The 15,616-nt window shown below is 37.3% G+C and overlaps 1 protein-coding gene across 1 annotated transcript in view; it reads right to left on the bottom strand.

The window, feature by feature from the left end:
* LOC137933521 (cell adhesion molecule DSCAM) overlaps window positions 1–15,616 on the bottom strand; it is a 96,609-nt gene that overhangs the window by 11,142 nt on the left and 69,851 nt on the right. Inside the window, exon 3 of the mRNA XM_068777481.1 lies at window positions 9,406–9,517. Within this exon, the coding sequence (XP_068633582.1) occupies window positions 9,406–9,517 (112 nt within the window). The remainder of the gene's footprint in view (window positions 1–9,405; window positions 9,518–15,616) is intronic.

Raw genomic sequence — 15,616 nt, 5'->3', positions numbered from 1 at the left:
CTCCCCTTCGTCTTGCATGATGGCCGAGATATTCCTTTCTTCTATCTTTTTGCCCATCCGGCATTCGGAATCTGCGCGCAGTCTTCCGAACGCCGGACAGTGGGCCACAAGGTGGACCACGGTCTGGCCCACGCCCGGTTCACAAAAGCACGAGGGGTCCTCCTTGAGCTTGAACCTGTGAAGGTACTCAGAGAACCCCCCGTGACCCGTGAAGAGCTGGGCCAAGACCGTATCCATCTCGACACTGCGGAGCACGCGGTAGGCTGAAATGGCGCCCGGGAAAAATATCCTCGTCACTGAAGCCGTCGCTCCTTCCATATACCTCCTGTTCCATTCGTCGAGCGACTCCAGTCTCAGTTGTCGCTTGACGAATGAAACGGGGCATCTCTCATATTCAGGTCTTCTTTTGCTCTTTAGGGCCTCGTCCTTGGCCCACTGATCCGCCCTCTCATTCCCCTCCATCCCCGCGTGCGCTTTCACCCAGTATAGTCTTATATTCTTCCCATTTTCTCTCGCTTTCATGATATTCTCTTTCACTCTTAACGCCAAAGGATGGAGGGTGTCCGATCTTGCGACAGTTTCGAGGGCGGACCGCGAGTCGCTCATTATGGCGCATGACTGCGCGGACCCGCTGGCCGCGTACCCTGATACTTCCGCTAGAGCCAGCAGCTCTGCCTGGTATACAGTGCAGAAGTTGCCCAACTTGAGTTTCTTAGTGTGCAACTCTGCGGCGTCCCGCGTAACGCAGAACGCCGCACCCACCTTATGTGAGTGTGACCATGAGCCATGAGTTGGTAGAGCCTTCGCGGATAGGACCCCAACTAGGTGGATCGACGACATAGTGAGGTTGCGGGACGTCGCTGGTTACGGGCAGCGCAGGACCTGCCATCGGAGACATATGCCTTTCAGCGAGCATCCATCGGCTAAAAAGAAGATGAATTTCAAACCTTCTCCTATTGCTTAGCGACCGCCTGCTCTTTTTTAAACGGTTTTATTTAGTTCGACCCGTACGAAATTTGTTTATTTGGGTCAAAATTAGAAATTGAAATTTGAGCAACTTCCCGTTGTCAGATTGATCTGAAATTTGGTACACATATTTAATTTAGATGACAATACAATATAATAAAATCAATAAGATTTTAAATCGAAGATGGCCGCCGATACTAAATGGCGGATTACATATTTTTCCTTAACCCTTTCAATATGGGTATCAAATGAAAGGGCTACACTAGTAAAACACGATGATTATGTCAAAATTTAAAATTCAAGATGGACGCCGTTCCAATATGGCGGACTAGGTACATATTTTTCCACAACCACCACAATATGGGTATCAAAAAACCGTTTAACTTAAAAGTATTTTAAATGTATTTTTTCCTTTCTAACTTAATTCTTTCAATGTTTGTCTAGAAGAAATCTTCACGTGCGATGACAAAGCCGTTTTTACATTCTCAGGCATGATTTTATATGATTTATTTTCTATTCCTATTTATACAAGGATATAGATAAATATATAAAATACCACAATTCATCTGTCCCATTTTACCATACGTTTTATTATGGCAACGTCTATCGAATATATTTGATTTGGAACCTATTTCCCTTAACAATAGCGAAGTAATTAGATTGAGAGCACTCCGGCCCCAAAACTATGTAAATACCAAACCCCACCTGTATAGACAGTTGCGTCAACACCATAGAAAACTAGGGTGTCCCCCACTTAAATGAACCGTGGGACATTATTTATTTAATAACATTCATGTTACAGTACCCAGCAATAAATTTTACACATCGACCTTTGGAAAGAGACAATCGGCTGATTTCGGCTTCGTAGAGCATTATCTCTATCCCACACAATGACGTTTTGTCAGTCGTATTTCGTGCGACAGAGATAACGCTCTACGAAGCCGAAATTAGCTGATTGTCTCTTTCCAAAGGTCGATGAGCAATATTTATCGCCGGGTACTGTATTTACATTTCAGATTATTTACAATGATCACGTAGGCCATCCACAACTGGATAATAGGTTTCTCTAAATATTTTCAGTAAGAAATTGGAAGCGGCATGCGTTCAGCGTCTATCGATGACTTTTAATAAGTTATTCATCCACCTAAATTATATACACGATATATATAAAAAATTATTGAAATGAAAAAAATTTTCGGCAAGATCTCTGATTTACACGAACGTTAGTATATATCCGTCTAAAATATCAAGACAAGACTGAGATGTCACGTCATGGGAAGTGGTTCATCTAAAAAAGCATTAGCTGATAAACGAACTCAATTAAAGCATAATGGCTGATTGTCAAATGAGTAAAAACTGCGTCAGGCAAGCTTTTTAAACCTTCATAACACTCTACACCTACACGGGTATAGTCTCTCATCGTACGAACGTCATCGTTGTAACTTGAATATAGTATAGTAGTTTTTTCTAGACCTCTACTAAGCTCTATCTGCATAACGTCAATAACATCCAAAACATGGAGGCAAACAACAATTGACAGTTCGAAGTCTGCCGAAGCAACTTAAGTAAATATAATGTCCAGTTCTCAATGTTTTTAAACGGTTTTATTTAGTTCGACCCGTACTGAATTTATTTGGGTCAAAATTAGAGCACCTTCCCGTTGTCAGATCTGAAATTTGGTACACACATTTAATTTAGATGAGAATACAATATAATAAAATCAATAACATTATAAATCTAAGATGGCCGCCGTTACAAAATGGCGGATTACATATTTATCCTTAACCCCCTCAATATGGGTATCAAATGAATGGGCTACACTAGTAAAACACGATGATTATGTTAAAATTTAAAATTCAAGATGGACGCCGTTCCAATATGACGGACTAGGTACATATTTTTTCACAACCACCACAATATGGGTATCAAAAAACCGTTTAACTTAAAAGTTTTTTTAAATGTATTTATTTATGGTAACCCTACTAGCAGTGAACTGTTTTCGCTGAACGAATTTCAATCGATCCACGTTCATTGGCATTTCAAATAGACCACAATGTCCCTGCAGACGCATGAGTGAAACGTGATTAAATATTTATAGGGATTGACTGCGTGGGTTTTAGTTGGTTGCGGAAGAATACGCTTTGATCTTGACTGCACTTTGATCACGTACCGTCCTTTTTGTAGCAAAAGAGTGAGACTACTTCACGTTTTAAATAATATACGAAAGGTCTCTTTTACCCCGCATCATCAGCTATAGGTAGACACAACTTGACGTCAAAGACACGCATTCTATCGTAAGCTGAATAAAGAATTCTTGAATTGATCTTGTATAAATACTTCCGCCAAAAATGTCACGCGCCCTTACAAGAGGATATATTTGACCACATTGATGTTCACACGTCTACCAATTTACCTTCCATCTTTTCAAGATATATTACTATAGAATCACACTAAAGATTTATTCCTTATTTTTTCTTTCCCTCGAAAAAAGATTTCTCCATAGACCAACTTGCTGAGATTCTAGAAGAGCATGGCGTACCCTCTGGTCTAGAATCATGGATCAAACTTTTTCTATTCGTTATAGGCAAAGATTTTGACCTCTGTATCGCCTAATATTAAGAGATGACGATATCTATGATGGTATATGCTTGCCTAAAAGATACCTATTAACTCTTGACTTGAAGACTCCCATGTTATGGCTAGCCAGAAACAATGAATCCGGTAGGTTCTTCCATTCTTTACTGTTCGCACTATAAAAGTAGTAGCAAATAAATTTCAATTGCGTTTGAATGTCATGAATCCGTACATTATAGTTGTCCGATGGAAGAAAAGAGATGGGGGAATTATTTGGGGTAATTCCGTTGCACACTTTTCGAAATGCAGTCTACATAACACCTATAAGCTGGCAACTTATCGCCGATGCTTGCTTGTGTGAATTATATCACGAGAATCGGACCAGCTACCTGCGATCGCAAGTCCCAGTCGTCTACCACTGGACTACCATATATCAATGGTCATGGTACATCTGTACTGAATGAAATAACATACGCAGTTGCAAACATTGTTACGTACAATGTCGCATCCAGTCGGTCATTATTGAAATGGGTGTACCTCGACCAGGCAACGTTGAGCCGTGTAGCGGTGATTTAAAAAAGTTGCATAGTTGACGGTGTCACGCGAGCAGGTGTCTAGATAGGCTGGACGATAGATAATAGACGTCATTACTCGGCGTTTACGCCATGTGACTCGTCTTCATCTGCGCTTAGCGGATGCTGGTGCGGCCTTGGTATAAACTTTGAACTGTCACGTTGTAAATGTACTTGTTGAGACTTTTTTTTTTATTGTATTGTCATTATTATTACGTTATTCTTGAACAGACAATGTTGGCAATTAGTAGAATCATTTAAAAACTCCTTATATTTTATTTTTATACTTTTTATATCGACAGTTTGTGTAGCGATTTTATTTTTATTTTTATTCGTTTTTTCATTGTTTGACTATAAATCATATGTTCTCAGTGAGATAGTTATAAGGTAACAACTGTAATTAATTTTATATTTCTAAGCTTCTAAGTTTGTACTTTCTTACTGCCTTTTGTTACTGTCTATCTCCAATAAAGTAAATAAATAAATATACATTTTGCGATGTTCATTTGTTCTGTCACTCTATTGTTACGTATTATTTTACTGTTACCTAGTTTTGTGAAATTATATTTAAATTACTACCATCATTTGAATTTATTTATTCCGCTTATAAAGTCCACACGTTCGTCGCCTTTTACCACGACCATCTTCATCTTTTTCATGCGCATCAGTTTCAGTTGACTTTAGGGCATATAAAATAAAATGTCTGTACACCAATACCACCTCACTTTGCGTCGTGGTTTCGTTCCAAAAAAAACACGACGCAAATTGAAACGCCGCAAAGTGAATTAAGATTTTCTAAAGCAAACCATGTAAAGATCGAAGATAGGTTCCGGGGTCACGAAAATACTTCTTTTTAAAAAGAAAATTGAACAAAGTAAACATTTAAAAAATAAAAATAATACAACTCTGCCAATAAATAAATTGTAATAATATTTACCTTTATTGTAACCAGAAAGAACACGTAAAAATTTATAGAAATGTATTATTCTCTTTTAAAAAAAGCACGACACACTACATTACAAAACACTAAGTAATTAAAACTGAACTCTTAAAGTAAACAAAATAAAGTGAAAATAAAACTGTAATAAAATTGTGTTGATTTTTAGATAGAAAGGGAATCCCCGAGCAATTAGTAACAAAAGTGTTGTAATCTTTAAGAAAAAAAAAATAAAAAAAAAAATAAAGACTCGAACCCAAAACAACACAACCTCGAAAATCTAACGACGCACAGTGAAAATTAGTACTATTTATTATTACTTTTGTTTTTATCTATTACTTTGTTTATGATTTTTTGTGTAAAATTTGTGGCGGCTTTTTTTATATTCCATGATGGAAACGATCGTGCCATTTTTTATCCTTACCTCCATCTCCACTGCGCCCTCCATCTTTCCTATGCGAACACGGGATAGTTCGTAACTGCGTGGATACCGTAATCACGTTAGAATTATCATAAAACATCGTCAGGTAGTTAATTTTTAACGAGGCGTTTCTTAATCACGCGACTTGCCAGTTAAACTGCGACTTGTCTATCGTTAACCGTCATTTAGATAATAGTCAACGTAATTGAGTTGTTAAAGGTGTTTTAATATGTAAGCACCTCTGACACAGCGGTTATTTCACCTTTTTTATTACTAACATCGCGAGTTCGATATCTGTGATTTAAAAATTATTAATAAAGTGCTTGTCTGAAGTGGCACTGAGCACGTGGCTCGTGCAACCGACAGCTGTTGGGGCTGAAATACATTTAAAAAAACTTTTAAATTAAACGGTTTTTTGATACCCATATTGTGGTGGTTGTGGAAAAATATGTACCTAGTCCGCCATATTGGAACGGCGTCCATCTTGAATTTTAAATTTTGACAAAATCATCGTGTTTTACTGGTGTAGCCCTTTCATTTGATACCCATATTGAGGGGGTTAAGGAAAAATATGTAATCCGCCATTTTGTATCGGCGGCCATCTTAGATTTATAATGTTATTGATTTTATTATATTGTATTGTCATCTAAATTAAATGTGTGTACCAAATTTCAGATCAATCTGACAACGGGAAGGTGCTTAAATTTCAATTACTAATTTTGATCCAAATAAATTCCGTATGAGTCGAACTAAATAAAAGCGTTTAACAAAGCTCATGGTTAGTCGGACGCCACGGTCATTGTGTCGATCTTTTGGGGGAGACTTATCCGCTTTTTTATTACTAACGTCACGAGTTCGATAGCTGCGATTTAAATATTATTTATGAAGTGGCATTGGGCACGTGGCTCGTGCAAACGACAGCTGTTGGGGCTGAAAAATTCTCGTAAGACCACGAGGTAGCCAAAGCTCAGGGAAAGTCGAACGCCACGAGCATCGTGTCGATCTTTTGGGGGAGGCTTATCCGCTTTTTATTACTAACGTCACGAGTTCGATAGCTGCAATTTCAATATTATTTATGAAGTGGCATTGGGCACGTGGCTCGTGCAAACGACAGCTGTTGGGGCTGAAATATTCGCGTAAGACCACGAGGTAGCCAAAGCTCAGGGAAAGTCGAACGCCACGAGCATCGTGTCGATCTTTTGGGGGAGGCTTATCCGCTTTTTATTACTAACGTCACGAGTTCGATAGCTGCGATTTCAATATTATTTATGAAGTGGCATTGGGCACGTGGCTCGTGCAAACGACAGCTGTTGGGGCTGAAATATTCTCGTAAGACCACGAGGTAGCCAAAGCTCAGGGAAAGTCGAACGCCACGAGCATCGTGTCGATCTTTTGGGGGAGGCTTATCCGCTTTTTATTATTAACGTCACGAGTTCGATAGCTGCGATTTCAATATTATTTATGAAGTGGCATTGGGCACGTGGCTCGTGCAAACGACAGCTGTTGGGGCTGAAATATTCTCGTAAGACCACGAGGTAGCCAAAGCTCAGGGAAAGTCGAACGCCACGAGCATCGTGTCGATCTTTTGGGGGAGGCTTATCCGCTTTTTATTACTAACGTCACGAGTTCGATAGCTGCAATTTCAATATTATTTATGAAGTGGCATTGGGCACGTGGCTCGTGCAAACGACAGCTGTTGGGGCTGAAATATTCTCGTAAGACCACGAGGTAGCCAAAGCTCAGGGAAAGTCGAACGCCACGAGCATCGTGTCGATCTTTTGGGGGAGGCTTATCCGCTTTTTATTACTAACGTCACGAGTTCGATAGCTGCAATTTCAATATTATTTATGAAGTGGCATTGGGCACGTGGCTCGTGCAAACGACAGCTGTTGGGGCTGAAATATTCTCGTAAGACCACGAGGTAGCCAAAGCTCAGGGAAAGTCGAACGCCACGAGCATCGTGTCGATCTTTTGGGGGAGGCTTATCCGCTTTTTATTACTAACGTCACGAGTTCGATAGCTGCGATTTCAATATTATTTATGAAGTGGCATTGGGCACGTGGCTCGTGCAAACGACAGCTGTTGGGGTTGAAATATTCTCGTAAGACCACGAGGTAGACAAAGCTCAGGGAAAGTCGAACGCCACGAGCATCGAGTCGATCTTTTGGGGAAGGCTTATCCGCTTTTTTATTACTAACGTCACGAGTTCGATATCTACGATTTAAATATTATTTATAAAGTGCTCGTTTGAAGTAGCATTGGGCACGTGGCTCGTGCAAACGACAGCTGTTGGGGCTGAAATATTCTCGTAAGACCACGAGGTAGACAAAACTCACGGTAAGTCGGACGCCACGATCATCGATCTTCGACGATCGATCTTTTAGGAGAGACCTATAGGGAATAGGCGTGTGCCGGCTGACATGATATTGTTAAATTTTCATACGATATTTAGATAAGAAATTCAGAGTCTAAAACACGGATGCACAGACCGCGGCCCGTCGAATACTGGTGGCCCGCCGACAGCAAAAATATTACTCTCGTACACTCGAAAAATATTGAATTCTATTCCAGAATAAAACCAAAAAAAATTTAATTACCTACAAATCTGGCGGCCGGCCCGCCATCAGTTCATGATTTGCCCGAGTGGCCCCTAGTATTAATAAGTCTGTGCAACCATGGTCTAAAAGGTCTTTCCTTTTATGTAATATTACAAAGTTTTTCAGTTTAATTAACATTGACAACACCCCTGTCGTATTATGTGCAATATATTTATTGCTCGTATAAATATTATAACTCGACGAAGTGTGTTACGAGTAGGTACAACACTATTCAACATGGACTGGATATTCCAGAAAGTTGTTTAGATTTTTGACTTTCATCGCACATGACGAAGACTTTTCACATGAATTTCACAATGAATACGACACGTGGAGAACGATCTTTTACTTGTGACACCGTGTATAGGTCGGTGCAATGTGCAAATATAATAATAAGGATGGACTTATTAGGCTGAGCATTTTATACCTTCAGACAATCATTACAGACACACAAATTATATATTGGTTAAGACGCCATCTTGACAGGGTGAATAGTGTTGTGTTAACAAAATGCTAGTATGCAGAGTACATAATTCAATTTATTTAAATGTATCTAGCCAAGTGAATCCCAAAGTGGTCTATATCGACCCCTAGGGGTCTATGACAACTTGCAAGGAGTCTACGTCAGCGAATAAAATATTGGGGGTCCATGAAATGAAAATGGGGGTCCATGATAGTGGATTTCAACACATACACTGATAGTACCTATTTAATTACATCATACTATCTTATAATATCAAAACAGATTGAATTGACTCCAAATGTTGATAATTTATTATTAAAGCATCAGGTTCATCCTTCTCACTAAAAATATTGACTTATTGCTTATGTTATTTTATGTATATTTAATGTTACGTATATTTTACATAATAGATAAAAAATTATTTTGAGTAGTTTTAATTTAAATTCAATTAATAAATGTATAAATTTACATGTGTTTTTACTTTAAGTTTTTTACGCTAAACTTCACTACAGTTAGAAGTTTACAGGAAATCAATATCAGGTAAATAGGGGTCTACCCAACACGGAAAAACATGACAAGGGGTCTACGACACAAAAAAGTTTGGGGAACTCCGATCTAGCATATTAATATTTACAATAGAATATCGTACGCTACTCCACGCATTTGAGTTTTACATATAATTAGTTCAAAGCTGACACTTGAAGTTCAAGCGGAAAAACGAACTAAAAAGTGTCAATCTTAAATAGCGTGTTGTTCTATAGCAATGCTTTGTTTTACCCATAATGCAAATTACTAGATCAATTTTTGCATCATCTCTCGTATATTTACTATCCATTTGGTAATAGTAATCTATGACTAGATATAGCTAGACTCACTTCTGACTGTGAGATTGACCCTGTCGACGTACGCGGTCTCATTCTCCACTCCGCACTCATACAAGCCTTCGTCTTCCACTCCCACCTGCTTTAGAAGTAAACTGCCGTCCATCTGAAACAAGAATATGTAATCTTATTGAACTAATCTTTGGAACCAAGAATATTTAGAGAAGGAAAGATTGTTTTTAGTTTTGAGTATGTCAATCCTCTAGTGAACTTTGTAGTTTGTCATCGGTATCTAGTGGAAGGTAAATGAGGATTATGGTGGTAGTAACAAAAACTCTAATGCCAAGTTCTGGTGGAAGGAGAAATATTTTGTCAGACCTGGATAAGTCAGTTTATAACGGCTTGGTTTTCAATCGCGACCTACCGTCTAAGATGGAGAACAAAGATTACTGACTCCATTTCTTTAATCAACCGAGGAAGAAGAAAAGTTTCTAAATGATCAGTTCTAGAAGTAGTTCTAAAGGAATTACACTTTGCAGATATATATATATATTTGCAAAGTATATATATATGTATATATATGTATATATATGTATATATGTGTATATATATATATATATATATATATATATATATATACATGTAATAATTTCATAAAAGGTAGTTTTATTTTTCTTAAATAGCAACACTACTCGACCCCGTCACTCTTTAGGATTGAGAGTGGTGGGGTTGAAGCAGCGTTCTGATTATTGAGTCGAGAGCTCGATCACTCGTTCGATAACCATCGCGGTGATAAGTTGTTTAGTGAAAACTATGCTTTTGGCCGATAAGAATGTTAAAAGTGGAAAAAAAATTACTGTGCTGTGAATTGGAGTTTTTCTGATACATAGTTGCTTTTTAAATCCATGTTAGTTTCAAATTAGAAAATTTCGTATAAACACCCATTAAATCTCTATCTATTGTTTGGAATGAAGTTAGCCCGCTGTTAGCCCTGGGGGCTTTTACAACTTCATCGGAATAGTGTTCACAGAATAGAAGTGTCCATGAACTCGTATTGGATGCAATATATCGCTCGGCCGACAATGTTCCGTTAAAATATTTTTTGGCAAACACGGTGCTTAGTTCATGTGAAATATTTTTATCTATTGTTATATCAGCTCTATGAAGATATTTATTTAAAATTCGAAACTAAGAGAAGATCGTTTGAATATTTATTCATATACTTTCTATACTTTTTAGAGTATCAAGAGGATATAAAAATAGGTAATAATAATGCCAACGTGATGAAACTGGTTAAAATTGCAGAATAATACATGCGATGGTTTATTAAGCACAAAATTTGAAAATAATATTTTGAAAAGATTACAGCGGTTAATCATTTGCTAAAAGAAATGCAACGTTTACGCGTTTATTTTATTAAATTTCTTTACGCAAAATATATAACGTTCTTTAATATTGCACCATATAAATTATTTGTTTGTTTTGGTGCTCACATATATTTACATTTTCTCATATATAGTAGATGAATTTGACAAAATAAATACAGTATCAAGTACAAATTTCACTCTATAATTTCTGCAATTTATTTTTAATTTAAACTTTTCGTGTATATCATTTAGTAAGGTGGGTATTACATTTTTATTTTATCTTTACTTACTAAGGAAACCTAAGTTATAAACATAATAAAAGACGACTTACACAACAAGGGGTTGTCACAAGTTTACACTTCAAGCACGATTTAGACATTGTGGGTTTACGAAAGGGATCTAAATCCTACATAGAAGAAAGTTATTCTATAAACTTTATAGCATGTATAGAATGTGTACACAGTCTCATAAGGTATATAAATATATATATATATATATATATATATATATATATATAAGTCGATATGTTAAATTCAAGAACCAAAGTAATAGTACATATATATGCCCATTAATGCACAAATCCTTATATACATGCATACATATATATATATATATATATATATGTATGTATGTATGTGTGTATAGGCTGTGCTATGTGGTGTGTATAGGGTATATATGTGTGTGTGTATAGGCTAATGTTTGTCTGCCGAAATACCTATTAACTTTTTTATTTACTGTTTTCCGTGGTTAATGTTCAATCGCGCATATTTTGTAGTCAATAGGCCTATGTACCTCATTATTATTATGATGTTCTATTAATATTAACATTTGAACTCTTTTATGGATGGGTAAAATGTTCCAGAATCTAAAAATTTCAGACGCACGTGTGTGTGTGTATCTGTTTGTGAGAAAAATTTTTTACATGTCTCTGTACGTATTCGCGTGTATGTGTGTATTTTTATAACTGTCAATATTTTTAAATATAGTATTCTACCTATGTTACGAGATTTAAACATATTAGCGTATCTATTGTTGTATCTATTTACTAGTTCCAACACTACCTCGCAATTATGTAGATCCGGCCTTGCTGTGCGGAACCTTGGCTGGCGATCGATATAAGGAAAGTCGCATATCAGAAAACTTAGTCTCTACCTTCAAAGCGTCCGCTGTGTAGCTTCACTTTAAACTTTATTTTAACTTAATTTTATCAAACTTGAATATGACCACTGCTTTATTGCGACTTAAAGTTCCTAAATTGAAATCTTATGCATATTTTTTTTAAATGGCCCCCGCTATTGGAGGCCTCTCGTACTCCATCTTTGGTGGGACAGGGACTTTATGGGCAATTTTATTTATTCACATAATTATTTTTTATTTTCATTCTCTACTTTCATACTTCACATAATCTTTCATTCTATTCTTTTATGCTACAATTCTGCTTTCCTTCCTTTTTGCTCTGTTTACCTTTCTTTCATCCTCTTTTCATTTTACATTTTCTTAATTTCTATTTTCTTATCTTATGCATATTAATCGATTAATATTATTTAACATTTCGGAAAATAAATCACAAATGCCTTCGAGCCTCATTGATAAGCTCAACGAGTCATAGAGGAAATGAGCTGGTGAGGAATTTCGTAAACAAACCAATCTGACGGATTCGCAAATGGTACTAAACAGGCCACATAGCCCACAGAATAGATAACTAAATGTCTTGACTTGTGACGTTATGGTTTTGAAGTCAAAACCATATATAGGCAAGTAAGAAAAGGACCAATATTTAGCCACTTCCGCACATGCAGTGATAGTCGTGCAACAAAGTGCACCGCCCGCCAGCCCGCTGATAAATGACGCAATTGCGGCAAACAATGCGAATCACACAACTGCCACCGCCAAATTACTCAACACGTGTTTCACCCCACCACGGGGCATCTTCAGGAGTTATGTTACACCGATTAGTGCCAAACACAGAGTGTAGTAGTGTAACGCCTGATTCCATTAAACATATACAGGCAAACCCAACGAGCATAAAACATCCCAATATACTCCCACTAGGTGGACAAACAATCTTGTTAAGGACGTAGGTATAAGCCGGATGCATCCGAATGCGTCATTTCTAGATGCATACCTCCCCCATAAATTTCAATTAGGAACATCTGCATTCAGATGTCTTATGTGTCTCCCATATGAGTGGACGCTTTTCGCTACGCATGGCCTAGGTGCAATATGTTCTGTGCAATATATGGCATCAGTGACAGTCACTAACTTGTGGATAAAGAAAATGTAAAATGAAAAGAGGATGAAAGAATGGTAAAACAGAGCAAAAGGGAAAGAAAGCAGAATTGTGGTATAAAAGAACAGAATGAAAGATTATGTGAAGTATGAAAGAGAAGAGAATGAAAATAAAATAATTAAGTGAATAAATTAAATGCTAATAAAGTCCCTATCCCACCATAAATAGGGGTACGAGAGGCCCCCAATAGCGAGGGTCATAAAAAAAACTTGTGAATAAATAAATAAATAAATAAGACGAAACATGAAATCTCTGAAAGAAAAAAACAGAAGAACCACAAAAGCTTATTACAGCGTATAACAAATTCAATGCACAGCTGAAACTTTTCCGCACTCTCAAAGCACCCACAAAGTTTCATCTCCGTGGAGCTATAATTTCATGCTGTTCAAGCGGGAAGCAATATATTTCAGTTTGTTTTCGTTTTACTGAATGCGGTGAACGTTTCGCGGGCTGCAGTGAGCGAATCGAAAACGAAACGGTACGATTTCATTCAAAGTGCCAATCTTTGATGTGCAAAGAACATGCAATATAGGTTAGGTTTGGTTTGGTTTAGTTTGTTACATCGAGATAGCACTACGAGGGTTTAAAAGTAGTGTGAACTATACACGCATATCCCAAAGAAACCACGAGACATCCAAAATAGTCCACCGCGAGGGAAGACCACGTGGCGATCCCTGACGATCCAGGGCGATCACCAGGGGGGTTTTAGTAGGTAGGAATCCTACATTACCCTGTCCTCCCCCCAGAGGCAGGGCATCTTGAACATTGATTTCCCCGAAATAAAAAAAGATGTTTTGTTTGTTTATGGTTGAAGATTATCTTCTCTTTAGTTCGATCACTAGAACAGTCTAAGATATTTCCTGCCTGCTGAAAGGACATCGGGTTCGCGTGCGTTAAGGGCGGAGGCTTTCATGGTCGACTTAATTCGAAATGCTATATTGCTGCGGTACAGTGAGGATACCGGGGTAGGTACAGCTTCCTCCCGGGATGAATCATGGCACAGTATTAAGGGACAGCTGCAAGTTCCGTAGGAGATCTATTGGTTCCTCCAAAAGTACCGGAGTCTACCACCAAGAGGCTTTTAGTGGGTAGGAATCTACATAACCCTGTTCTTACCCCCAAAAGGCAGGGTATCATATGTCCATCTTGAAAATTTCCCTCCGATACCAAAAAAAGATTAGTATATTTATAAATAATTTTTTTTTCATAATGTTGCACACACCAATAACTGTAGGTAAAAATAATCAAAGTAGATACGAAAAAAAACTATACTAATAATAAATAAACACATAAACATAATATTAGTTGTTCCGAACGAAATGGTATCCGCATACCTTTATGAGTGTGCGTTAAAAATTGTTTTTTTTTATTTTTTACTTTTTAATAATAAAAATATGTCATTTAATATTATTTCAAAAGACATTTTTTTAACTTTTTAAAAATATGTCCCTTACTATTTTTTTCTCAAAACACTTGTATCAAAGAGTGAAGACACGGTACAAAAAAGTATTGACTTGCAATTTTTGAAAATCAGCGACCCGTCAACCAAAAAATTACAAAAATACCTGATTGCACATGTTGCTTATATATATATATATATATATATATATATATATATATATATATATATGTATATATATATGTATATATATATTTATATATAAACATTTGCAATTAGTAAAAGCCTATGGAATAGGCACTACTCGTCCGTGGCCCCCATGCTGAATAGATCTGTTTGCACATATAGACAAAATCAAACGTAACGTATATATATATATATATATATATATACATTATCGATTCGAAATCGTTTCGAAAATTTCAAGTACATTCCCCACGGAAAGCGTGTCCACCCCACCGATCACCATTACATTTACAGGACAATGAAGTCTGAAATCGCGCGCTCGTAAACATTTGAAAGGCGACGTAACGACTCCACCGACGACTAAACCTTTATTGCTCAGCTGGGCCCGTAATGGAATATAGTAAATTATTCACTTGCCTATTTAGTTAATTACTAAATCAATAATAATTTAACACCTTACTTATGTACCTATTATAAATATACATGAGTTTGTTAAACAAAAACTAGAATAGAAATCCAATTACATTGTAGAATATTTTTAAGTTATAATTAAGAAAAGGACCAATATTTAGCCACCTCCGCACATGCAGTAGTAGTCGTGCAACAAAGTGCACCGCCAGCCAGCCCGCTGACAAAAGCGTATGCGGCAAACAATGCGAATTACACAACTGCCACCGCCAAATCAATCAACACGTGTTTCACCCCTCCACGGGGCATCTTCAGGAGTTATGTTAAACCGATTAGTGCCAAACACAAACTGAGCTCAGTCCGTCGCCGCTGAAATGGCTAAATATTGATCCTTTTCTTACTTAGGATGGACTTCCGCAAAGTAACGCCTGATTCTATTAAATATTTAAGTAATAAGGTTTAGGAGTGGTCAACATACTTTCAACAACTAGACGCCTACTACAAGGCAAAGATCGCCTCCACGACTGGTCTAACACTGCTCACTCAGCTACTTCCCCGTCAACCTATGACGGTTGCCACCTGAGAACTCTTCGATCCTCACAGTCTTCGACTGTA

Source organism: Battus philenor, unplaced genomic scaffold (genome assembly GCF_028537555.1).
Source record: "Battus philenor isolate CCGP_79_NKW_IND1 unplaced genomic scaffold, ilBatPhil1.0.hap1 SCAF_13, whole genome shotgun sequence".
NCBI lineage: Eukaryota > Metazoa > Arthropoda > Insecta > Lepidoptera > Papilionidae > Battus > Battus philenor.
This window is presented reverse-complemented; position numbering and strand designations above follow the sequence as displayed.